This window comes from Oncorhynchus clarkii, chromosome 23, assembly GCF_045791955.1.
Source record: "Oncorhynchus clarkii lewisi isolate Uvic-CL-2024 chromosome 23, UVic_Ocla_1.0, whole genome shotgun sequence".
Lineage (NCBI taxonomy): Eukaryota > Metazoa > Chordata > Actinopteri > Salmoniformes > Salmonidae > Oncorhynchus > Oncorhynchus clarkii.
Genome location: NC_092169.1, coordinates 20,993,530 through 21,020,863, shown reverse-complemented (window position 1 = coordinate 21,020,863; position 27,334 = coordinate 20,993,530). Strand labels below are relative to the sequence as shown.

General features: G+C 42.6%; 1 protein-coding gene across 3 annotated transcripts; it reads left to right on the top strand.

The window, feature by feature from the left end:
• The first annotated feature begins 5,372 nt into the window (after positions 1 to 5,372).
• LOC139381992 (atlastin-2-like) lies at positions 5,373 to 25,599 on the top strand. Of its 3 annotated transcripts, none has more exons than XM_071125900.1 (13): positions 5,373 to 5,541; positions 11,527 to 11,894; positions 18,798 to 18,938; positions 19,103 to 19,207; positions 19,397 to 19,447; positions 19,559 to 19,615; positions 19,730 to 19,822; positions 20,282 to 20,420; positions 20,615 to 20,742; positions 20,856 to 20,912; positions 21,029 to 21,100; positions 21,172 to 21,603; positions 24,354 to 25,599. In XM_071125900.1, exons 1-13 carry the CDS (start codon positions 5,463 to 5,465, stop codon positions 24,465 to 24,467), a joined length of 1,836 nt encoding a protein of 611 aa, XP_070982001.1. In that variant the 5' UTR covers positions 5,373 to 5,462; the 3' UTR covers positions 24,468 to 25,599. The 3 variants fall into 3 exon arrangements, with proteins under 3 accessions (XP_070982001.1, XP_070982000.1, XP_070982002.1); XM_071125899.1 differs by having other exon boundaries at positions 18,795 to 18,938; XM_071125901.1 differs by having other exon boundaries at positions 5,400 to 5,541; positions 11,533 to 11,894; positions 18,795 to 18,938.
• Positions 25,600 to 27,334: the final 1,735 nt, after the last annotated feature.

Sequence of the window (27,334 nt, the reverse complement as noted above, 5' to 3'; positions counted from 1 at the left end):
GTCTCCTCTAATTGTCTAGAGAGCAGTGTGAGCAGAGGACAGTGATGTAAGTAGATCTATCAGTTTCTCTCAAGTGCACTGCGGGTACTAGCAATCCTTGGTCTACTCTTTGAAGAATACAAAAGGGTTTCTTTCTCTCTCCCCCTCAACACAAACCCCACCTGCCACTGCTGCTAGAATCAATAGGCCAAGTAAAAAATATGGGTACATTTAGAGACAACTTCAGCTTTTAAGTCTTCTCTGGGTGTATATACAGAAGGAACACCTACATACTGTGGTGGTTATGCTATTAGCTGGCCAAACTTTGACTACATGAAGAGAGCAATACTGCTCATATAACCACGTGTCAGCAACAAAGGGGTGATCAAATTAAGATCCCACACTTGTAGCCTACAGTGCACTCATTTCATTCTCTCCTCTGCCTCTAAAAATGCTCTGCTAAGCCTGAAGCATTATTCAACCAAACCGAGACTTAATTTCTGTGTGGCCTGGTTTGAATGACCCAGTCTCCTCTGCAACTTCTCATTTGAGAATCACCTCCACATCTGATATTTATGAATGCGAGAAAGGCATTTGGAAACTTAAATAACTAAAGCTATCGGTGTGTAGAGTCTAAATTATTTGTATTTTTTAGGAGACTCTTCTATAGACATTAGTCTATATTAGAAATTAGGTATCTAAAATTAAAGCTAACCAAAATAAACAAATAAAGTTCAATTGTCAAAAGCAAATGCTATACCCTACATCAAATTCCTTATAAGAAGCAAACCAGTCAGCACAATTATTATTATACATTTTTTAGGGTGTAGATCAGCTTTAATATTGCAGATAGATTGAAGCCTCTATCAATGTAATTGTTTGCATCATTTCCAATGTCCTGTATATTTTGGGGAAAATATATATACACATACAGTGCCTTCAGATTGTATTCACATCCCTTGACTTCTTTCACATTACAGACTTATTCTAAAATGGATTCAATTGTTTTTTTTAAGTGAAGTTTGGGTTCACTTAGAAATGTCCTTGTTTTTGAAAGAAAAGCCATTTTTTTGTCCATGAAAATAACGATCAGAAATACAGTGTAGACATTGTTAATGTTCTAAATTACTATTGTAGCTGGAAATGGCAGATTTTTTATTGAATATCTACATAGGCGTACAGAGTCCCATTATCAGCAACCATTGCTCCAGATACTCAACCAGTTTTATTGCTTCTTTAATCAGAATAACAGTTTTCAGCTGTGCTAACATAATTGCAAAAGGATTTTCTAATGATCAATTAGCCTTTTAAAATGATAAACTTGGATTAGCTAACACAATGTGCCATTGGAACACAGGAGTGATGGTTGCTGATAATGGGCCTCTGTACGCCTACGTAGATATTCCTTTAAAAATCTGTCGTTTCCAGCTACAATAGTCATTTACAACATTAACAATGTCTACACTGTATTGCTGATCAATTTTATGTTATTTTAATGGACAAAAAATGTGCTTTTCTTTCAAAAACAAGGACATTTCTAAGTGACCCCAAACTTTTGAATGGTAGTGTATATACATACAGTGGCAAGAAAAAGTATGTGAATCCTTTGGAATTACGTGGTTTTCTGCATAAATTAGTCATAACATTTTATCTGATCTTCATCTTAGTCACAACAATAGACAAACACAGTGTGCTTATACTAATAACACACAAATTGTTGTATTTTTCTTGTCTATATTGAATAAATTGTTTAAACATTCACAGTGTAGGTTGGAAAAAGTATGTTAATCCCTAGGCCTCGAACAAAATATATCTCAGAAGACCTAAGATGAAGAATTATTGACTTGCATAAAGCTGGAAAGGGTTACAAAAGTATCTCTAAAAGCCTTGATGTTCATCAGTCCACGGTAAGACAAATTGTATATAAATGGAGAAAGTTCAGCGCTGTTGCTATCGTCCCTAGGAGTGGCCGTCCTGCAAAGATGACTGCAAGAGCACAGAGCAGAATGCTCAATGAGGTTAAGAAGAATCCTAGAGGGTCAGCTAAACACTTACAGAAATCTCTGGAACATGCTCACATCTCTGTTGACGAGTCTACGATACATAAAACACTAAACAAGAATGGTGTTCCTAGGAGGACACCACGGAAGAAGCCACTGCTGTCCAAAAAAAACATTGCTGCACGTCTGAAGTTCGCAAAAAAGCACATGGATGTTCCACAGCGCTTCTGGTAACATATTCTGTGGACAGATTAAACTAAAGTTGAGTTGTTTGGAAGGAACACACAACACTATGTGTGGAGAAAAAAAGGCACAGCACACCAACATCAAAACCTCATCCCAGCTGTAAAGTATGGTGGAGGGAGCATCATGGTTTGGGGCTGCTTTGCTGCCTCAGGGCTTGGAAAGCTTGATATCATCGATGGAAAAATGAATTCCCAAGTTTATCAAGACATTTTGAAAGAGAATGTAAGGCTATCTGTCCGCCAATTGAAGCTCAACAGAAGTTGGCTGGTGCAACAGGACAACGACCCAAAACACAGAAGTAAATCAACAACAGAATGGCTTCAACAGAAGAAAATACGCTTTCTGGAGTGGCCCAGTCAGAGTTCTGACCTCAACCCGATTTCAAATGCTGTGGCATGACCTCGAGAGCGGTTCACACCAAACATCCCAAGAATATTTCTAAACTGAAACAGTTTTGTAAAGATGAAAGGTCCAAAATTCCTCCTGACCATTGTGCAGGTCTGATCCGCAACTACAGAAAATGTTGAGTTTATTGCTGCCAAAGGAGGGTCAACCAGTTATTAAATCCAAAGGGTCACATATTTTTTCCACCCTACACTGTGAATGTTTACAAGTTGTGTTCAATAAAGACATGAAAACATATCATTTTTAGTGTGTTATTAGTTTAACCAGACTGTGTTTGTCTATTGTTGTGACTTAGATGAAGATCAGATCAAATTGTATGACCAATTTATGCAGAAATCCGGGTAATTCCAAAGGGTTCACATACTTTTTCTTGCCACTGTATATATATATATATATATATATATATATATGAACTCAGCAAAAAGTCACTTTTCAGGACCCTGTCTTTCAAAGATAATTTGTAAAAATCAAAATAACTTCACAGATCTTCATTGTAAAGGGTTTAAACACTGTTTCCCATGCTTGTTCAATGAACCATAAACAATTAATGAACATGCACCTGTGGAACGGTCGTTAAGACACTAACAGCTTACAGATGGTAGGCAATTAAGGTCACAGTTATGAAAACTTAGGACACTAAAGAGGCCTTTCTACTGACTCTGGAAAAACACCAAAAGAAAGATGCCCAGGGTCCCTGCTCATCTGAGTGAACGTGCCTTTGGCATGCTGCAATAAATTGCAATGTCCGTACTGTGAGACGCCTAAGACAGTGCTACAGGGAGACAGGACGGACAGCTGATCGTGTAACACGTGTAACAACACCTGCACAGGATTGGTACATCCGAACATCACACCTGCAGGGCAGGTACAGGATGGCAACAACAACTTCCCGAGTTACACCAGGAATGCACAATCCCTCCATCAGTGCTCAGACTGTCCGCAATAGGCTGAGAGAGGCTGGACTGAGGGCTCGTAGGCCTGTTGTAAGGCAAGTCCTCACCAGACATCACCGGCAACAACATTGCCTATGGGCACAAACCCACCGTCACTGGACCAGACAGGACTGGCAAAAAGTGCTCTTCACTGACGAGTCGCGGTTTTGTCTCACCGGGGTGATGGTCGGATTTGCGTTCATCGTCGAAGAAAATAGCATTATACTGGGACCTGTTGGATCGGAGGGTGAGGGCTAGGGCCATTCCCCCCAGAAATGTCTGGGAACTTGCAGGTGCCTTGGTGGAAGAGTGGGGTAACATCTCACAGCAAGAACTGGCAAATCTGGTGCAGTATATGAGGAGGAGATGCACTGCAGTACTTAATGCATCTGGTGGCCACACCAGATACTGACTGTTACTTTTGATTTTGACCCCCACTTTGTTCAGGGACACATTATTCAATTCCTGTTAGTCACATGTCTGTGGAACTTGTTCAGTTTATGTCTCGGTTGTTGAATCTTGTTATGTTCATACAAATATTTACACATGTTAAGTTTGCTGAAACTAAACGCAGTTGACAATGAGAGGACGTTTCTTTTTTTGCTGAGTTTTGTACCAGTTAAACATTTGGACACACCTACTCATTCAAGGTTTTTATTTTTTTTAAAATTATTTTCCACATTGTAGAATAATAGTGAAGACATCAAAACGTTTAATACTTTTTTTGGTTACTTCATGATTCCAGGAAGAGCAGCAGCTAATGGGGATGGATCTATAATACATATAAATATGTATTATTTCATTGTTTTGATGTCTTCACTATTATTCTACAATGTAGAAAATAGTAAAAATAAAGAAAAACCCTGGAATGAGTAGGCTTGTCAAAACTTTTGGCTGGTACTGTACATATTACGGACACAATCTATTTTACAGTAGTTATATTTTGTTTGTTATTACTCCTATCCTTCCTTCTACCCTCACAATTGTATTGTTTTTATTTTATGGACAGCCAGGGGCACACTCCAACACTCACAGGATTTTGTGTTTAGAGTCCACAAGAGGCCGTATACTGATATATTGATAACATTAGTGGTGCGCGGGTTGACTCAACCTGCCGCAGGGCAGGCAGGTTTAGGATCATTACATATTGTGTGGACGAAGGGAAGGTGGGATGCGGCCGGGTTGAATAAAGAAAAAACAATACCTTAAAAAAATCCATGAAGGTATCATTCTTGTGCATTTAAGTTTGTCTTTCGTTATTTTAGGCTATATTGCATCAGTGCATAAAAGGCTATTTCTGCTTGATCCGAAAATGTGGTCAGCGGTTCCAATTGCGGAGCCTTTGAAGGCATGCAGAGGCCAAATTGAGCTCCCTACCGCGTCGCTGTGCGCCTCCCGTATTATGTAACAAAGAGGAGGGCTCTGTATAGCTCCTTAAAAACTGGGTGGTTCGGGTCCTGAATGCTGATTGGCTGAAAGCCGTGGTATATCAGACCGTATACCACCAGTATGACGAAACATTTATTTTTACTGCTCTAATTGCATTGGTAACCAGTTTATAATAGCACTAAGGCACCTCAGGGTTTGTAGTACATAGCCAATATACCACGGTTCCCTTTCTTTACTGATGTAGTGGAGTAAAATTAGACCTAGTCAAAATATAAATAGTAAAGTCAAGTACAGATACCCCCAAAAACGACTTAAGTAGTACTTCAAAGTATTTTTACTTAGTTACTTTAAAACACTGATTGGACATCAGCCACTGATGGTGTACTGCACTGGATCTTTCTTAGGACCCTGCGGATAACCATCAGGCAACGAGAACTTCCTAAAAGAAAGCAGCGAAACTGGGTTCTTTGACGTCAGCTACGTGTGACTATTTCAATTTAAACAGGACAAGATGGCGGAGGTGAGATTGAGCGGGCTGAGTAAGAGGAATCATTTCGAACAAAACCACAAAAGACACGTCTTTGACGAAGGTAACGTTTTATATAACAAGAAAATATGGAGTTGGATATGTGCTTGAGACTGACGAACTGAAATCTACCTCGTTTGGCGTTGCTTCTCCTGAGTGTCGCAACCTCCAGTAGCCAAGCTATGTTTTTACTTTTCAGGGACCCGGCCAGTGAAAGGTGTATTGTGTAGCTTAGCTGGCTAGCTATTTCGTCCCCGCTTGTGCAGACCAACCGTGACTCACCTCACCTGGCCTGGTCTGTCATTTCAGACTGCGCGTGTTGCCCGCTGTTCCGTGGTTCAGCCCCAGACATTGGGGTACTTTTTGCATTTCATACGAGAGTTGTAATTGACATGCATCTATGGTTGTAGGGACATGTGTTGGCTAAATAATGTAACGTTATCGAACCAGCTGTCAGTAACAGTTTCCTTGCAGCAAGCCCTCTCGAAAACCGTTTTCTCCATAGGGTTTTCAGCGGTTAGTTTCACTGGGGTTCAACGTTTATAAACGTCAATCACTTGCAAAGCCGTTTTCAAAATATACTGCCCATATCTTTCATATCAGTAGGATAATATACAATTAATGTAGCAGAAACATACCCTGTGTGCCTCCAGTTGATGAACTACACTTCTTCCCCAGTTACGCTTACACGCCCCGACTTTCCGACCTGAAAATCACTGACTTTATTAAAATGTATATTTTTAACCTAGTTGTTTTTCTTGAAAAGCACCATGACCATCCGATGCAGGTACCATCAGACCAGTATAATAAAAAAGCAAATTATTTCAACTTATACTCAGCTGTGCATTGCAAGTGCTACACCAACTGATCAATTTTGTTATCATAGCTTGAGTTTTGAAATATGATCTGAGAAGAACGATATTGTCAGACCAGGCATATAGCCAATATGCTGTGATAATGTATTAGTCCTGCATGCTGCACAGAACTGAACTGTTTTAATTAGATTCATGTCAAAATTGAAGACTAGTTAAAAATAAAAATAAATGTTGAATGGTAGATCTGTTTGCTTTTTGACTGCAAAAGTCCTCTACACAGGTTGGTGACCACTCTGAAGCCTTGATTATGTCATACTCGAGGCACTGTTTGTTCAGATAGGAGAGGAAAGGTAGTGCCTGTTGTGCACCGCAACATCGACCACCTCGCCCTAGAGTCAAAATGTTTACACTATTGAAACGTAATTGTATAAAACCTGGATGTTTTTGAGGTATGTCTTACTGTGTTCCGACCACAGGCATGTTAATAGGATTATTTGAACACTTCCTCATACCATTGACGCCAGTATTTCTCATGTTCTCAACATTCTTTCATTGTCCAGCAGCCAAATACACACTCCTAGTCATATGAACAACCCATGGTAGTTGCATCTTTAGATCTTCCCATTTTTAACATTTAGAAATTATATTTTCATCTCTCATGAAACAGTTGTGGGGCGCATTGGAGAACGGTGTTTTCCTGCCAGTTGCATTTTGGAACCTTCACGCTTAGCCAGCCGTGTGCAGCATTGCTGCCCTTTATGTTTTTAATTTTAAGCTAAATGTTTTGATCTGTTGCATCAGCCTCATTGCTTTTAAACATTCTTATTTTTTGTATACTGTGGTTGTATTCATTTGGGATCTGTCCCAGAGTCTGTTTGTTCTATTCGAGAAATAAATATTCCAATATACTAAGTACAAAAGTTGACCTATTCTATATGAGGATAGTAGACTGACATAGGCTGCTGCTTTTGCTGTTCATTACTCTTGTTTGCTGACAATGTGGACAGTTCTTCTGTCTTCAATATGTGCCTCAGAAATCGAGAAGGACGCACGCCGTTGCATCACCGACGTGTCGGTCTTTACTATTAGCCTACTTCGAAGCTGTGATGCCTGTGAGAATGACCCGATCACGTGACTGACATTGGCTAATAAGATTTGACATCTGAGAGCATGATGCTGCTTTTAGACAAGGGCCGCAAAAACGTCCTACCAGTCGACATAACAGGACAAGAAAGATGGTGATGGCACGACGCTATGCGCTGCTATGGTGATTTCAGTAAACACAGTGCAAATCAACATCCAGTAGAAAACAACGCTGCAGCAAAAGTTGAAATATTTAAAGTCTGGCGGCAAGTCCCATCTACCTTAGCGTCTGACTGCATTTACCGCCAGCCTCAACGGCATTTGCTGTCATGCTCTAATTGAAAACAATGACAACAATGACATCCCTCTTCAGGCTAGCTTGGCACAACAAGCTTTCTTTTCTTGCTAGCTAACATTTTCTAGTTATTAACTCTGCTGTTTGGGATATTAAAAGTGGGGTGTTATTAGTTTGAACTTCTTTTTGATTTAGACAACCAGTCATTCTTAAGTTATTTGTGTAAAGTTAGGGACCCTCTGGCTTTTCTTTGAATCTAATGTTCCCCTCTTGAAATAGACAGTGACGACTTTAGTCTTCTTGCAGTGCAACTGAAACCCAGTTCAACTAGGCCTAATGTTAACTGGTCACCAAAGTAGGCTTAATATATAGAAAAGGAACATCTTTGCCTCTCTGGTTTTGTATGCCCATTCTGTGTCCTTGCGTCAGATTCCTTGATTGAAGCAAGGAGAAAACATCAGATGCGTTTTCTCTCCCCCTCAGGTGTAACGGCTGTCAACTCTATTGTAACGTGATAGATGTGTAGCCTTAACTAGATTTTCTCAGCTGTTCTAATCTATTGGTTACACATGGGGAAAATTCCTTTCAACCCTACCTAACATCTTTCTCACTGAACAGCAGTCACAATCTGGCACAATTATTTGTGTACCAATGTTGATGTGTACAGAAATCAGTCAGCAGGAAAATGGAAGATTCTGAAGAGAACCCAGGTTATTTTTGACATTTCAGTAACGTGTGTCTCTTAAATCCTTTTAGCCTTGTGACATGCCACTTGTATAAGTGCAAAATACAGCTGGCTTTGTTTGTGGCAATATTTAACACTCACTGGGGCTGCACTTTGTCCTTGAGTTAAATGAGCTTCATTTTATAAGCTGTGCGTATGTATAAAATATAGCCCAAAATGTGCATGCGCCAGTTTTCACGCAAAAGTTGGCTTTTATAACAATTTAACTTGAAGTGAGAATGTGCTCACCTCACCGCAAACTTTAGACCATGCGTATGCACATCTGCTTGTGGTTGAAATATTGTATTGCGTGTTGGAAAGTAAGTATTTTGTGCAAAAGGGGGATATGATAGATTATTCATAAAAAAATAAAACAAGAATGCAGTTGAGCATTTACCCTCCTTGACTCCAGTCCAGAGAGGGAGTAGTCTCCTGGAGTTGGCAACAGTCCGCAGTGTCGCCAAAAAGGAGAGTGGGACTGGGGTTTTGCGTTGTATGAAATGTTCCTTTCCTCTGAAGAAAATTCCCACAGACACGTGGCTAAGTGTGTTGTCGTGGCTTCTCAAGGCTTCAGATGTAGTAAAGGGGAGATAGCTGTTTCACATACTGAACTGAGATGTAGACCTCCACTGCCTGCATACATGGCCTGCCAATAGACCCTGATCAGGGCTGATACGATGCAACAGGAGAGAACTATGGAAAGATAAAAGTAATGATAAGCCTGCACAATTTTGGATACGTCTGTTTGCTCAAAGGTAGAGGGATTGGACTGTATTAGCCTGACCTCTAGCTTCCCTCGGCAGCACTCGCAGTAAATGGTTTCTTCCCATCAGCCCTATAGGAATTCTCAGCAGCCCAGTCCCTGTAGAGTAGTGACTGTTTTGTCTATCTCCTATGTCTCCTATAACATCATTGGCACTTCATTCTGCTGACTACAGCTACTTATTCCACTGCCTTGATAGATGCATAGAGGGGCCTAATCCTTGATCATGACTCGGTTACATTACTCGAGTCATTGGACGAAGGCGTCTTCTATAGGGGGGAGTTTTGTCAAGCGCTGCGACGCTCGGTCTAAACATTAACACACATCACTTGGGGTACGGTTTTGGAAGCATAATAACCTTCTCTTTCATATCGGTGAGACATGTTATTAAGGTTAAATTGATACATAACTTTATAGGGTTAGGATACCCACATGGCCATATTTCCATGTTACAGTGCTTGTTTAGGGAAAACAGAAGGAAATCGGTGGACTACCTGTGCTAATTGGCAATCTACTTTTCTGAACACCTGTGTGTAAACCGAAGACAGACACCAGACGTGTGGTCACTGAAAAATACTGTTGGCTGCATCTGCTAAAACTACTTTTCATTTGTGAAATGATTTTGTTGTGATGTGTAGAGATTTTTTTCTAGAACCTTACTGCAATTGAGAATCATTCACATTTTAGATGGTGAATTTGGCTGTTTTTGTCTTCCATAGCCAATTCACCCTTTAAACAGAATATGTAGTGTCCTTGGAGTAACGTTAGGGTCCTTTATTCCAATATTGGGCTAAGAGAGGTGTATGTTTGGGTTATCCTTTTTAAGCTGGGCTGACGCGGGATGTTAAGTACTGTCGTTTTTATATGTGAATTCAGTTCAGAGCAGTCTGGCAACAAGTTAGATGGCCTTACCCGATTCTCCCAGCGAGTCTTCTATTTCTCATCCTGACCCGCTATCATGCTACTCTGCATGTGTTGCAGGTGATTAATAATCAGACTGGTGTTAATTGCTTGTCTGCCCATGTGTGGAAATACTGAGGTGTCAGGAGCTGGAGCTTTTGTCCTGACTTGTTTGTATATAAATTCAGCTTTACTGTCACTGAGGCTAAAAAACAAACTCTGTGATATGGATGTCTGTCTAGCTGTAGAATACATTCATAAAACCACTGTTAGTCTCTGGCTTATTGTTTGGTGTGATTTTAGTGTCTTTTTTTTTTTTGTACAGCGTTTATCTAGCGGTCTCAAACCCACAGTGAATGCTGTCTGTTGGCAGACGAGACAGTCATTATACCAGAATCCGCAGGATGCCTCTTCGGTGTAAGCTCTGCTCCGGAGAATGCTCCACAGAATGCTGTCCTGTTCTCTCATACCTTCTGTTCGGCAAACCCTCTCCTGGCATCAGCCATAGTTCCCAGTCAGCCCACTGCTGTTCGGCAGAGGACAGCCCAGCACCCAGCGTTCAAACCTGCCTTACACCAAATCCTCACTCTGAGCTTTGGATGGGGTTGTTATTAGGTATGATGGTTTTTCTTCGTGTTCAAATCACACGTCTTGTAAGACTGTCAGCTCTGAGGAAAATGTCAATGGGCAGATTGATGTTTTCCTTGGAGTCTTGCTTGGTGTTTCTGGTATGTTGTGAACAATACTTTCCAAAGGTCTCCTTGAAACAGAACTTTTTTTTTTTTTGTCTAATTGCGATGGCAGTTGTAGGATGCTTGTTTGCATGAGCACTAGCAGTCCCAATTACCTGTCATACCAGTTCCCAGGGTGTTGGTTTAGGTGTTTGTCTACTGTGATAAAGTGACGTCTCTGATGTAGAGCGATTCCCACACGTTTCTAGAAAGGGAATGCCTTCCATTAGACACCCTTTCCGGGAAATATTGGTAAAGGTAAAACTGAAAGCTGTTTGAAATGCTTTCCTTTTGTGACGTTGATCTCCCTGAGGTCATAGCCTTGATACATAAAATATACTGCGTAGTGTAGGTGCTATAGACATGGGGCCAAATATGAAGGCCTAGTACATTCATCTCACAATACCCCTGGCTTTTGTCTCCCTTTCGCCAATACGTTTCCTAATACCCAAGTGTGTGCAGTGCAGGCCTGTGGCAATGTACTGGCAGCATGCAACAAATACCATGGCCAGGAATTGCCATGGAATGTTCAATAATATGGAAAATGTCTTGGGGATTTGAAGTTCAGATGCTGGAATCCTCTAAGATAAGACTAATGACTAACTTTTTTTGAGAGGACAGACTACACTTCTCTCTGAAACCTTTCCTTGTGATGTGTAAAGTTTAAACAACGCCATGTGCACTGTTGACCTCTCCCTGCTCTTAACAGCATGAAACCTGTGTGTCCTGTTCTGTCAGGTGCAGGTGGTGTGGAGGATGTTCCTCTGTCCCTGCCAGATCGGAGACCTCATTCCAGGATAGCGCCTCGGGCAGAGGCTGACAGCGAAACAGACGAGTGGGAACAGGCCCCAGAGCTGAGTCATGTTAAGGAGCAGCCGATTGAAGAGGAGCCTGTGGTGGGGTTGGCCGAGAAGGCTCGGCCCATCCAGATAGTCCTGGCCCACGAGGACGACCACAAATTTGAGCTGGACACTGAGGCCCTGGAGAAGCTCCTACTGCAGGAGGATGTCAGAGACCTCAATGTGGTGGTGGTGTCTGTCGCCGGGGCCTTCCGCAAGGGCAAGTCCTTCCTGCTGGACTTCATGCTCCGATACATGCTCAACCAGGTATATCCAGGTTCACACTCATACCTACAGTACATACAATTCACTGTATTTATATAGAATACTGATATTTCTGACCATGTGACCTGACCTGGAAAAAAAACTGGCCCTACTTCTAGATTAGGCTAAATAAACTCAGGGCAGGTCCGGTTGACGATTTTGTTAAGCAAGGACCAATTTAACAACTGATGCTGCTAGCAAGTGCTTTTAACCACAGTTCACAGCGAAAAGACAATCTATTTTCAAGTCATTAACATAACCCCGAGGGTAGTGTGAATTAAAACGTGTTATGTAACGCTGCTCACCTTTTCAGGGTCATCTCTCGGTTGTTGGTTCAATACTAACATTTGTAAAGAAGTTTGGAGATCCTGAATAAACCCTTTATTAGAGTCCTGTATTCCCAGATTAATGAGACACTTACACACCTTATTGTCTGCTGCACATAATGTCCATCTAGGGGTTTATAAAACCGCTGTAAACGGAAAGTCCGCTAATGGCTCTACATGGATATTATAAAAAAAAATAAAAAAAATCCATTGGGAATAATTTAGTGGTGTGAAATTCCTTCAGGCTCTTTACTCCCCACAAAATACATCTTCCATTCCTAGACTGCTAGATTATTGCTATCTTCATGTCATTTCACACACACTATATATAAAAATGGATGCGGACACCCCTTTTTTAAATTAGTGGGTTTGGCTATTTCAGCCACATGCGTTGCTGACAGGTGTATAAAATCGAGCACACAGCCATGCAATCTTCATAGACATTGAAAAATATTGGCAGTAGAAGGCCTTACTGACAAGCTCACTGACTTTCAGGTGGCACTGACTTTCAGGTGGCACTGTCATAGGATGCCAAATTTCTGCCCTGCTAGAGCTGCCCCGGTCAACTGGAAGTGCACATTTAGGAGCAACAACGGCTCAGCCGCAAAGTGGTAGACCACCGAGTGCTGAAGTGCATAGCACGTAAAAATCGGTTGTCCTCTGTTGCCGCACTGACTACAGAGTTCCAAACGGACTCTGGAAGCAACTTCAGCACAATAACTTTGTCGGGAGCTTCATGAAATGGGGGTTCCATGGCCGAGCAGCTGCACACAAGTCTAAAATCACCATGCACAATGCCAAGCTCCGGCTGGAGTGGTGTAACGCTCCCTGCCAGTGGACTCTGTAGCAGTGGAAGTGCGTTCTCTGGTTTGATGCGTCACGCTTCATCTGGCAGTCCGACAGACAAATCTGGGTTTGGCGGATGCCAGGAGAATGCTACATGCCCGACTGCATAGTGCCAATTGTAAAGTTTGGTGGATGAGGAATAATGGTCTGGGGCTGTTTTTTAAATGTATTTTATTTTTATGGTTCGGGCTAGGCCCCTTAGTTCCAGTGAAGGGAGATCTTAACGCTACAGAATACAATGCCATTCTAGATTCATGCTTCCAACTTTATGGCAACAGTTTGGGAAGGCACTTCCCTGTTGCAGCATGACAATGCCCCTGTGCACAAACCCCATCGAACACCTTTAGGATGAATTGGAACGCTGACTACAAGCCAAGCTTAAACGCCCAGTATCTGTGCCCGACCTCACTAATGCTCTTGTTGCTGAATGAAAGCAAGTCTCCGTAGCAATGTTCCAACATCTAGTGGAAAGCCTTCCCAGAAAAGTGGAGGCTGTTACAGCAACAAAGGGAGGACCAACTCTATATTAATGTCCATGATTTTGGAATGAGATGTCTGATAAGCAGGTGTCCGCATACTTTTGGTCATGTAGTGATGTAGTGTATGTCAGGGAACTTGGGAAAGGGATATCGTTATATTCTGCTCTATAAATAGTTTTTTCATACTCCAGTCACCTTATCAGCTGCTACCCCTAAGCCATAAGACTGCTTAAAAATGAATAAAATGGCCACCCGGTCTTTTTTAATTGATTTCTCCCCGCCCCCTTGTTTTTACACTGCTGTTAATTATTTATCCAATTTACACATACCAACATGTACAAATGATCTTGACTAACCAGTACCCCTGCATATTGACTCGGTATCGGTACCCCCCCCCCCCCCCCCCCCCCGTTATTGATGGTTTATTTATTTTTAAATATTTTCTTGACCATTTTTTTTTTTTACTGCATTGTTGGTTAAGGGCTTGTAAGTAAGCATTTCACAGGAAGGTCTACACTAGTTGTATTCAGTACATGTGACAAAACATTTGATTTGAAGCAGCCTCACACTCAATGTCACTGTAGACTCCTGCTAGATTCCCTGCCTGCCTGGGTCTGTTCATCTCAAGTCACACTGACTGAGCTGAGGACAGAAATAAAGTCTGAAAAAACGGCTCACAGTGGGCTCAGAGGAGCAGTGATTGCTTATTGTTTCTTTGAGACGATGATGCACTCAATCTCATCCAGGGTCAGGTTTTCAGGATTGCTCTGTGTTGCACTAGTTCTAGTCCAGAATGAACCGAAAGAACTGCAGAGATCATGGATTGTCCCCCATGTTATTCTCCAGCAGGTTATAACCTTTAGATTAATCATTTAATTTCCTCCTGGTCTCTGCACATCTGTGCTCTTTTTACGGCCTACAATTTGAACACTCCATTCCAGTCACGTTTCCTGCTGGAGAGAGTCTGCTCTTCTGTGTGTGTGGCAGTTAGATTGACTGACTGGACTGGTTGACATACACAGAGGGAGGAGACTGAGAGACAATAGAACTAAAGCTTGTTATCTAAAGTCTGCTCTTGCACACACTGTAATATCCTTGTTTAATTGTACTGTAGGATCTCTTTTTAACCCTCGAGTCAATATCTGCGGTCCTGTTGAAATCACAGGGGGGTACACAATGTAAATCATCCGGGTAGGCATTTGATTACCAGTTCGGGAGTCTTATGGCTTGGGAGTAAAAACTGTTGAGAAGCCGTTTTGTCATAGACTTGGCACTCCGGTACCGCTTGCCATGCGGTAGTAGAGAGAACAGTCTTGACCATTTTTAGGGCCTTCTTCTGACACGGCCTGGTGTCGAGGTCCTGGATGGCATGCAGCTTACCCCCAGTGATGTTCTGGGCTGTACGCGCTACCCTCTGTAGTGCCTTACGGTCAGAGGCCGAGCAATTGCTGTACCAGGCAGTGATGCAACCAGTCAGGATGTTCTCAATGTTGCAGCTGTAGAACCGTTTGAGGATCTCAGGACCCATGCCAAATCCTTTTTAGTTTCCTGAGGGGGAATAGGCTTTGTCGTGCCCTCTTCACGACTGTCTTGGTGTGTTTGGACCAGTCTAGTTTGTTGATGTGGACACCGAGGAACTTGAAGCTCTCAACCTACTCCACAACGGCTCCGTCGATGAGATTGGGGGCGTGCTCGGTCCTCCTTTTCCTGTAGTCCACAATCATCTCCTTAGTCTTGGTTACATTGAGGGATAGGTTGTTATTCTGGCACCACACGGCCAGGTCTCTGACTTCCTCCCTATAGTCTGGTTGTTGTCTGATCAGGCCTACCACTGTTGTGTCGTCTGCAAACTTAATGATGGTGTTTGAGTCGTGCCTGGCCATGCAGTCGTGGGTGAACAGGGAGTACAGGAGGAGACTGAGCACGCACCCCTGGGGAGCTCCAGTGTTGAGGATCAGCATGGCAGATGCGTTGCTACCTACCCTCACCACCTGGGGTGGCCCATCAGGAAGTCCAGGATCCAGTTGCAGAGGGAGGTGTTTAGTCCCAGGATCCTTAGCTTAGTGATGCACTTCTAATTAGCATAATACAAAAATCAGTTTAACTTTTTCTTCTTTCAAAGAATTCGTAAAAATCCTAATCTTAATTGTGAAGAGTTTAAACACTGTTGCCCATGCTTGTTCAATGAATCATAAACAATTAATGAACATGCACCTGTGGAACGGTCATTAAGACCCTAACAGCTTACAGACGGTAGGCAATTAAGGTCACAGTTATGAAAACTTAGGACACTGAAGAGGCCTTTCTACTGTCTGGAAAAACACCGAAATAAATGGGGTACCCTTCCTGCAGGCTGATATGACCCTCCAGCATGACAATGCCACCACGCACAGAACGAGTAGTATGGCTGATTTTCCTGTAAGAAAGGAATGTCAGTGTTCTGCCATGGCCAGTGAAGAGCCCGGATCTCAATCCCATTGAGCACGTCTGGCTACCTTCCAGTAGGACAATGACCCTAAGCAGAGTGCTAAAGCATCATCCGAGTGGTTTAACTTCTTGCATCGAGCAATCCCGTATCCGGGAGCGTAATCATAGCCTCAAGCTCATTACCATAACGCAACGTTAACTATTCATGAAAATTGCAAATGAAATGAAAAAAATATATTGGCTCACAAGCTTAGCCTTTTGTTAACAACACTGTCATCTCAGATTTTCAAAATATGCTTTTCAACTATAGCTACACAAGCATTTGTGTAAGAGGTATTGATAGCTAGCATAGCATTAAGCCTAGCATTCAGCAGGCAACATTTTCACAAAAACAAGAAAAGCATTCAAATAAAATTTACCTTTGAAGAACTTCGGATGTTTTCATTGAGGAGACTCAGTTAGATAACAAATGTTCAGTTTTTCCAAAAATATTATTTGTGTAGGAGAAATCGCTCCATTTTGTTCATGTTTGGCTAAGAAAAAAAAAAAAATTCAGTCATTACAACGCCAAACTTTTTTTCCAAATTAACTCCAATATCGACAGAAACATGGCAAACGTTGTTTAGAATCAATCCTCAAGGTGTTTTTCACATATCTATTCGATGATAAGTAATTCGTGGCAGTTGGGTTTCTCCTCTGAAGCAAATGGAAAAATACACGCAGCTGGAGATTACGCAATAATTGCAACGGAGGACACCAAGCGAGCACCTGGTAAATGTAGTCTTATGGTCAATCTTCCAATGATATGCCTACAAATACGTCACAATGCTGCAGACACCTTGGGGAAACGACAGTGTAGGCTCATTCCTTGCGCATTCACAGCCATATAAGGAGACATTGGAACACAGCGCCTTCAAAATCTGGGGCATTCCTGTTTCCTGTTTGAAATTTCATCTTGGTTTCGCCTGTAGCATCAGTTCTGTGGCACTCACAGACAATATCTTTGCAGTTTTGGAAACGTCAGTGTTTTCTTTCCAAAGCTGTCAATTATATGCATAGTCGAGCATCTTTTCGTGACAAAATATCTGGTTTAAAACGGGAACGTTTTTTTTATCCAAAAATTAAAAGAGCGCCCCCTATATCGAAGAAGTTGAGGGAAAACATTTTAAATGTCTTGGAATGGCCTAGTCAAAGCCCAGACTTCAATCCAATTGAGAATCTGTGGTATGACTTAGATTGCTGTACACCAGCGGAACCCATCCAATTTGAAGGCACTGGAGCAGTTTTTGAATGGGCAAAAGTCCCAGTGTCTAGATGTACGAAGCCTATAGAGACATACCCCAAGAGACTTGCAGCTGTAATTGCTGCAAAAGTTGGCTCTACAAAGTATTGACTTTTGGGGGGGAGTGAATAGTTATGCACGCTCAAGTTTTTGTCTTATTTTCTTGTGTTTCACAAAGATTTTGCATGTTGTGTAAATCAAATGATACAAACCCCTCAAAATATATTTTTAATTCCAGTTTGTAAGGCAACAAAATAGGAAAAATGCCAAGGAGGGTGAATACTTTCGCAAGCCACTAGATTTCAAATGGATGCTTTAGCATTATAGCCCTGTGACATGGCTGGGTTACCCTTTTGTCTATGGTATACATCTCAGATATAGTACAGACACTTCAAAACAAACTTCCTTTTAGAATATATATATTTTTTTTTACTTCTGTTTTTCCGTGCATGAATCTGTTATTCAATGCGTTATGTGCTAATAGCAGTGAGGCTGAATGTTTAATCAAATAGAAAACGCATACAATCTACTTAAAGGGGTCCTAAAATTCCAAATCTTATGTCTAAATGTTCCTTGGTCATACCATCTTAAAACAATTGAGTGTGTTAGCTTAGAAGGGGAAACACTGGGCCGCATACTCTTGTCGCACCAAGGAGCTACAGTTTTGTATAATTAGTTACTTTGTCAGTCAAATCACATTGTAAGCCTACTACTCCTGCAACATTGCATTACTCTTCCATTTTCTACAGGGATTTGTCGGCACTTGTAGAGTAACACGCACACTTCTAATGGCCTTGTTTTCTTAACAGCAGCTGTTATCCTGTTGGTGTTCTTCAGACGTAAGTTGTTTTTTTGGACCGGGGGTTCAAATGAATTCCATGGAAGGCCTAGTGTCTGTATTTTTTAAAACTTAAGACCTAGACAACCAGGTCAAATCAAATGTTATCACATGTGCCGACTACATCCGGTGTAGACCATACCGTGAAATGCTTACATACCAGCCCTTAACCAACAATGTAGTTAAGAAAATGCCTTAAGTAAGAATAACAAAGAGCGGCAGTAAATAACAATAGCGGGGCTATATACGGGGGGTACCGGTACAGAGTCGATGTGCGTGGGCACAGGTGTTGAGGTAATATGTACGTGTAGGTAGTTATTAAAGTGAAGGTGAGGGGAGTTCTTTAATAATTAGTGGACTTAATTCATCAATCAATTACACGGGATGACTGTGGACACTCAGCCCTCCGTGGAATGGGTTTGACACGTTTGCCTAGACTGAACGGAGTCTGACATGTTGCATTCAGCACAGGCTGTTCTGTAAAATTACCCCGATATCTCAGGCGGACTAGTACTAAGAATGATACTACAGTGACCTCCGGTGGTAATTTGCAAATGCATGTACTAAATTCCTTTTATTTATTTTTATTTATAAATCTGTAGGGCTTTCACCACTACCTACATGACCTACACTTTCCCACAGAAATCAATAACTTATTTATTTGAGGTTTATACCTATGACTGTTTTCTTGTTGTCCTCTCACAGCAGCAGGAGCAGTCAGACTCGTGGGTGGGGGGTGATGATGATCCTCTGACAGGGTTCAGCTGGAGAGGAGGCTGTGAGAGGGAGACCACAGGGATCCAGGTCTGGAGTCAAGTGTTTGTTGTCAACAAGCCAGATGGGAGCAAGGTGAACCTTACTCTGACACACAACCATTGAAATTGAGAGGAACAGTCTTAATATGTTTATGATCTTATGTCCATCTCTGCAACTCATATTGGCTGTACTTTAAGTGGATTTCCATCATGTCTTGATCATCTAAAGGTGACTTGCAGTATCCTAACCCTCGACAGGTTGCTGTTCTGTTAGTGGACACACAGGGAGCCTTTGACAGCCAGTCCACCATAAAGGACTGTGCAACTGTTTTTGCCCTGAGCACCATGACCAGCTCTGTACAGGTGAGTCTATGGGATGGACCTGCCTGTGACTGAGTTATTAGTGTTTTACTGATCATGTACTCAGAAGAGTGCACGCACACACATTGTGCCAGTTGAGTTCCTGATTTGTTCGTTGCTGATTTGAAATGGTATGTTGTCATGAATTGGCTTATGTACAAAATATATTTAATGGTATTATTGTGTTTTCAGGTGTATAACCTGTCTCAGAATATTCAGGAGGATGACCTTCAGCATCTCCAGGTATGTTTGTCATTCCTCACCTCAATAAGAAGGTTACACATTTGTTAGTGTTTGAAAACAATGTTGGTGCTATGATGACTAACATCCATTGTCTTTACTCCATATGTTTAGCTCTTCACAGAATACGGCCGGCTTGCTTTGGAGGAAATCTATCTTAAACCCTTTCAGGTATGTTACTGTCCTGAAAATGGATATGCTTTCTTCAATATACTCAACAGTTTTGACGAGCACATTTGTCCTTTCTGAGCACTGATTCTCAGTAACCCTGTGTTTGTGTTCCAGTCACTCATGTTCCTGATCCGAGACTGGAGCTATCCATACGAACACAACTATGGACTGGAGGGAGGGAACCGCTTTCTAGAGAAGAGACTGCAGGTATGTCTGGATGAGAGAATGAGGCCTGTGAAGGAGAATTTTAAAATGGGCTGCTCCAAATTTAAACATAGTATCTAGTCCAGTGTGGCTTTTCAGGAGAGGAATTTCCACTACAGTTTTGAACAAAATTAGTTTACAATTCGTTCAAGATTTTGAATTCAATGAGTAATTTTGTTCAGTTTAGCTCTGAATGGAAGGAGACTTGCAGTATCACTTCTTAGAGGATCTGGAAGTGTAGCTATCATACCACCTTATGCCATGTGTTGGGTAGCATGCAACAGCTGAGCCGTCTTATTGGGTAGCATGTAACAGCTGAGCCTTGTGTATGGAAGCGTTGACTTGTGTTATGTTTGGTATCGTGTTCCAATTGGGCCAACGGCCGCTTGTGGGGTAGCATTGGACAGAAGACCAGTGTCTGTCTTGGATATTATGTAACAGCTGTGTCGATTGGTTCTGCAGGTGAAACAGAACCAGCACGAGGAGCTGCAGACCGTGAGGAAACATATCCACTCCTGCTTCTCCAACATCGGTTGCTTCCTACTGCCCCACCCTGGCCTCAAGGTGGCCACCAACCCCATGTTTGACGGAAGATTAAAAGGTGAGGCCTTGCACTACAGAGAATTATCCTTTCCACCCCTGACCCCTGTCCATATGACATCCCATCCACCTGACATTATCCCATCCTCAGTGACTCCCTGACCCTTTTCTGAAATACTGAAGTGGAGAGGAAGCTTAGTTAACCCCGGCAGGAGACCGCTCTGGGCTTTACGATGCTTCTGACTGTTTGTGTAGACATTGATGGTGACTTCAAGGAGGCGCTGGGCAATCTGGTGCCCTTACTGCTGGCTCCTGAGAACCTGGTGGAGAAGGAGATTGGAGGGGCGAAAGTGACCTGCAGAGATCTAGTGGAGTATTTTAAGGTGAGTAAGCGCTCTGCCTCTCCCATGGCGACAAGAATACTGGAAATGCCTGAAAGTATTCTAAAAATGTCTTCTCTTTACAACACATTAATTTCTCTACATTTACTTCCCAGGCCTATATAAAGATTTATCAAGGGGAGGAGCTTCCTCATCCCAAGTCCATGTTACAGGTCTGTATTGGTTTGTTCAACATTGATGTTAATAGTTTTGAGCAAGCCTGTGGAGTCTCTTATTCTGCTCAAACCTTCAGTTTGACTTTGCTCACATTTTCTTCCATGTTACCTAGGCAACGGCTGAAGCCAACAACCTTACAGCAGTTGCTGGAGCAAAAGACATGTACAGCAAAAGCATGGAGATGGTAGGTTTGTTCACCCCTAGTTTGTCAGTGTAATATTGTTTGATTTCTGAACTGTGGTGTTTCGCTGGTAGGTGTGTGGAGGGGACAAGCCCTACATCGCCCCTGCAGACCTGGAACGTTGCCACGAGGAGGTCAAGGAGTGCTCGTTGCGTCAGTTCCGCTCCGTGAAGAAGATGGGCGGAGAGGACTTCTGCAAGAAATACCAGGAGCAGCTGGCGGGTGAGCTGGATGAGGCCTACTCCAACTTCCACAAGCACAACGAGGGCAAGAACATCTTCTATGCCGCACGCACACCTGCAACGCTGTTCGTCGTCATGTTCGCCACCTACATCGTCTCAGGGCTGACCGGCTTCATCGGCATGAACACTATTGCCATGCTGGCCAACCTGGTCATGGGCGTGGCCCTCATGATGCTCTGCATGTGGGCCTATGTAAAATACTCAGGGGAGTTCAGAGATGTGGGCACCATCATAGACCTGTTGGCAGAGACACTCTGGGAACAGGTGGGTGTTTTCATGTTAAAGATAGAAGTATGGATAAGTGAATTAGAGTACTGTAAGTGTTTTTATTTAGGACGAGTGACTTTGCAGAATTCCTCGTTGTCTCCCCTGTCTGTGACGTTGATTCCCTTCCCTCAGATTCCAGATTTCTAGTGGCCCTCTAGTTCCCCATTGGCCCTGAACTCGATCTAGCTAACAAAATGGCTACATGGACTGAGTTGACCCTTGTATTTTTGTTGTTGTTGCCCTGTCTCTATTCACACATTCAGGACTCTACGCACACACACACTCCCATACAATCATATATGCTACTGCATCTCTCTGTTTAGCCTTGTCACATCACCCCCCCTATACATATCTACATCTAGCTGTCCAGTATCCCTGCACATTGTAAATATAGAATTGGAACTGACCCTGTGTGCAGTCGGAGAGTATTCAGACCCCTTCACTTTTTCCAGATTTTGTTACAATGCAGCCCAATTGTGACATCTATTTTAACAATAAATAAAAAATCCTCACTCTACAAACAATACCCCAATAATGTCAAAGCAAAAACGGGTATAGAAGTTTTTACAAAATGTATTAAAAATAAAGTCTTTACATAAGTATTCAGACCCTTTGCTATGGGACTTGAAATTGAGCTCAGGTGAATCCTGTTTCCATTGCTCATCCTTAATGTTTATACGACTTGATTAGAGTCCACCTGTGGTAAATTCAATTGATTGGACATGAGTTGGAAAGGGGCACACCTGTCTATTTAAGGTCCCACAGTTGGCAGTGCATGTCCGTGCAAAAACCAAGCCATGAGGTCGGTGAAATTGTCCATAGAGCTCTGAGACAGGATTGTCGAGGCACAGATCTTAAACATTGCAGCATTGAAGGTCCCTAAGAACACAGTGGCTTCCATTTATGAATGATGGAGGAAGTTTGGAACCACCAAGGCTCTTAGAGCTGGCCGCCCAGCCAAACTGAGCAATCGGGGGAGAAGGGCCTTGGTCAGAGAGGTGACCAAGAACACAATGGTCACTCTGACAGAGCTCATCTCTGGAGATGGTTGTGCTTCTGGAAGTTTTTCCTATCTCTGCAGCACTCTCAACAATCAAGCCTTTTATGGTAGTGGCCAGACGGAAGCCACTCCTGAGTAGAAGGCACATGACAGCCTGCTTGGAGTTTGTCAAAAGGCACTTAAAGGACTCTGACGATGAGAAACAAGATTCTCTGCTCTGATGAAACCAAGATTGAACTCTTTGCCCTTAATGCTAAGTGTCACGTCTCGAGGAAACCAGGCACTGCTCATCACATGGCCAATACCATCCCTAGGGGGAACTGTGGTGGCAGCATCATGCTGTGGGGATGTTTTTCAGCGGCAGGGACTGGGAGACTAGTCAGGATCAAAGGGAAAATGAACGGCGCGAAGTACAGCGAGTTCCTTGATGAAAACCTGCTCTAGAGTGCTCAGGACCTCAGACTGGGGCAACTGTTCACCTTCCACCAGGACAATGAACCTAAGCATACAGCCAAGACAAAGCGGGAGTGGCTTCAGGGCAAGTTTCTGAATGTCCTTGAGTGGCCCAGCCAGAACCGGACTTGAACCTGATCTAACGTCTCTGGAAAGACCTGAAAATATCTGTGCAGCGCCCTGACAGCCCTTGATAGGATCTGCAGAGAATGGGAGAAACTCTCCAAATACAGGTGTGCTAAGCTTGAAGCATTATACTCAAGGCTGTAATCTCTGCCAACAGTGCTTCAACAAAGTACTTAAGGAAATGTGATTTCATTTTTATACATTTGCTTAAAATTCAAAACCTGTTTCTGCCTTGTCATTATGGGGTACTGTGTGTAGATTGAGGGGGGGGGGCAATTTAATCCATTTTAGAATAAGGCCATATCGTGAAAAAATGGGGTCTGAATACTTTATGGCTTACTACTTGTTTTTATTAACTTTATTTTTGTTGTACTTTATTGGTTACTGCATTGTTGCGTTTAGAGCTTGCAAGAAAGACATTTAAGTATACTTGTGCATGTGAGGTTTAACTGTCTTTCTTTACTATCCAATCAGCCTTCAGCCTGCCCTTTCCCTGTCCAATCGGCTGGTGATCTGTTTTCTTCTTTAATCTGATCTTGCTCTCCCTCTCCTCTCTGCCTCACAGAGGACTTCCGGAAAGGTGAGGTGGAGGTTTCCAATCCTGCCCATGTACCTGGTGCAGTTCAGTGTACTCAGTGTTTGGTTGTCTCTGCTGACGTTGCTCTTCTCTGCTAATTCCTTACCTCCCGTCTCCAGGTGCTTTCCAAACTCTTCGAGTCGACCAAGAGTCAAATCACATGGAGCTTTTTCCTACCAGCAGCACAGAGAACGAGACTATCCTCAAACAACAATGACAAGACTGACTAACTAGCCTTTCTGGCTAGCTGCTTGGCTCTTTATTTCCAAATGCATCTGCATTCCGCTCTTGTCATTCCTTGTGGCCTATGGGGCTGGTCTTAATTATAGGGATGCTGTCTGCCTGGTTCACCCTACATGTAGAGCGCAGGTTGGCACTCTACCTACTCTTCTGATTGTAAATACAGCATAAATCATCTTGACACTTCATAGATATTTTTTCAGTTGCATTCTTGTTTTAAACGATTGTTTTCGGTCTGCATGTTGGATGGTAAATATTCTCGCTCCTTTCTTTCGCTCCCTTTGTCCTTATTGTCATGTTCTTTTCTATTGATTTTGATTGTCATGTCCCCCTGTGCTCTCTCCTCTCCAGGTGTTGAAGCCTCTGAGTGAGCAATATATGGAGGATAACGTTAGACAGACTGTGGTCAACTCCATCAGAGCCAGTCTGACAGAACAGGTCACGCAGCACGTCAAGTCACACTGACCCCCCCCCTTCTCCCTGCCATCCGCTCACCCACTCAGTGTGCTAAGTCCTAGAACTGTGCAAACCAAAGTATAGCCAGCCTCGTCTGCTGTAGTGTCCTGTATTACTGCTGGCTTCTCTATCAGATCCCTTCTGTTGGGAGGTGGACAATCAGTGAGTTAAGTGGAGTTTGCCAGTCTTCTCCTGCCTTTACCAAAATTGGACCCATTTCTCAAATGTGCCATTTTGTAGATGCAACCCCACCCCTACCCAGGATTTTAAATTATGAAGAGTTGTCAGTTTTGCTGGCCCGGTTTTAGTTTCTAATACTGTAATTAAACTGATTGCAGTTGCTTTGGTTTCAAGGGAAATTCAGGGAAATGCAGCTCTGACGCTGTGCCTTTGGAAGCAAGCTGAACTATCTGCATGGTCATATACTGTAGCCAAGCCAGTCTGTTCCTCCCTCTCTTCTGATATTGTTTGGTTTTTAACTGTGGTGGATTTAGGAAGCATTTGAGTCTCATTGTTAAGGTACTGAACTTGCTTTAGTGTCTACCTACCAGTATTACCCACTGCATGGTATTAGGTCAACATAGCATAGTGCTAGAATAGGTCCTAGAGTTCAAGCTATTGGTTAGGGGGGAAGTATTCAGACCATTTAACTTGTTTTTCTAAAACCCACAAGTATAGTGGGAGTGATCAAAGGTATTGCAAATCTAGCATGTTTTTCTCTTAATACAGCACTGATCATTTATGCCAACACCCTAGTACAAATTCCATCCACAGCTGTCTCGCCTAGGAACGTGCCAGTTTGTACAGTCTTCTTTTGTTTTACAAATAAGGCATGATGTTTTTGACATTGCAACTTTATATACATTTTTCTGGTGTTATGGCTTTTTGGGGGGGGGGAATTGGCCTAAAAGTGACTTGTTATGGAATGTTTTGTGATTGGTCTTACATGTAAAATTGCGTATATTCTTTCTACTATACCAGTATGTAAACAAACTTGAGGCTAGAGCACTTCAATTCCACCTCGAACAACGCTTTCTGGAATTTGAGTGGGCCGAATGTCTTTTTTGCATTTTAAATTCACTGTAATTTATTTTTCAATAATGAGTACATTGAGCTTAATGATTAAAATCAATATACTGTTCATTACTTTTTGTTTATTGGGACAAAGGCAGATTTCACAGCAGTCTAGTTGACGTTGTCAATACACTAAGTAGGAAGCTGTGGAAGTTCAACACCAAAGTGAGGTTTACCATCGTAGAGCTTTGTTTTTGACCTACCTCCCACCCAATTTACACTGGTTTTATTGATACATAAGTAAAGAACAAATTCTTATTTACAATGATGCCCTACCCCGGCCAAACCCTAACCAGGATGACGCTGGGATAATTGTGCGCCACCCTATGGGACTCCACTCATGGCCGGTTGCGATAGACCCTGGTTCGATTCCAGGCAGTAGTGATGACTCTAGCACAGATGCAGTGCCTTGGAGTCCAAAGTTATGGTTTTCCTTTAGTTTGCGATAGACCCCACAATTCAATCCACTGTCCCTTTTTAGTGTCTGATTCTCAAACTACCACAACAGAGACTGCTTTGTATGAAACAGGGGTGTGTGTATACAGTCAGAGAGCATTGTCACAAGAAAAGAGCTGTCCTTGTCCAGGCTGGGACAATGTTAGTGACACTGCTGCACAGGGAAAGGTCTGCCCTTAATGTCAATAGTTGTGGTCTAACAAATGAATGATGCACTTGGCTCTACAATGTTAGTTTGTCTGCAGACTGGACAATTAAGGAAGTCCAAAAACACGAAGCAATGTTCTGGCATCGACTATATTCGACATTGTTTAAACTTCAATCCCTTTCCATGTCAGTGTGGGTATGCAATACCTATTAGGGCCAAGAGAGGGAGACCAAGTCGTACGTAAAAACATAATTACGGGACTGCTTCATGTTGTACAATATGGTTGACTTTAACTACATTCAAGATGAGAAGACCCCCACATTGTGCTTTTGAAATGGTTCTGTTTGGATGCACACACCTGTTAATATAATGCAAATTGGAGAAAAGGCTTCTTAAAATATGAGAACCTAATTTACCACGTCAAACACGGGCACATTACAATTTTTTTATTCATAAAAACCTGACACACGATCCAAGCAAATTCAACTTGTACCAACACGGTTTGAAAAGAACTACACAGAACAAACTAGGGCTTACCCCAATTAGTCGACTGGTCAACTGTTTGATCTAACGACATTGTTTTAGTTGAGCAGTAACTAATACACTGCTCAAAATAAACGGAACACTTAAACAACACAACGCAACTCCAAGTCAATCACACTTCTGTGAAATCAAACTGTCCACTTAGGAAGCAACACTGATTCACAAATTTCACATGCTGTTGTGCAAATGGAATAGACAACAGGTGGAAATTATAGGCAATTAGCAAGACACCCCCAATAAAGGAGTGGTTCTGCAGGTGGGGACCACAGACCACTTCTCAGTTCCTATGCTTCCTGGCTGATGTTTTGGTCACTTTTGAATGCTGGTGGTGCTTTCACTCTAGTGGTAGCATGAGACGGAGTCTACAATCCACACAAGTGGCTCAGGTAGTGCAGCTCATCCAGGATGGCACATCAATGCGAGCTGTGGCAAGAAGGTTTGCTGTGTCTGTCAGCGTAGTGTCCAGAGCATGGAGGTGCTACCAGGAGACGTGGAGGAGGCCGTAGGAGGGCAACAACCCAGCAGCAGGACCGCTACCTCCGCCTTTGTGCAAGGAGGAGCAGGAGGAGCACTGCCAGAGCCCTGCAAAAGGATCTCCAGCAGGCCACAAATGTGCATGTGTCTGCTCAAACGGTCAGAAACAGACTCCATGAGG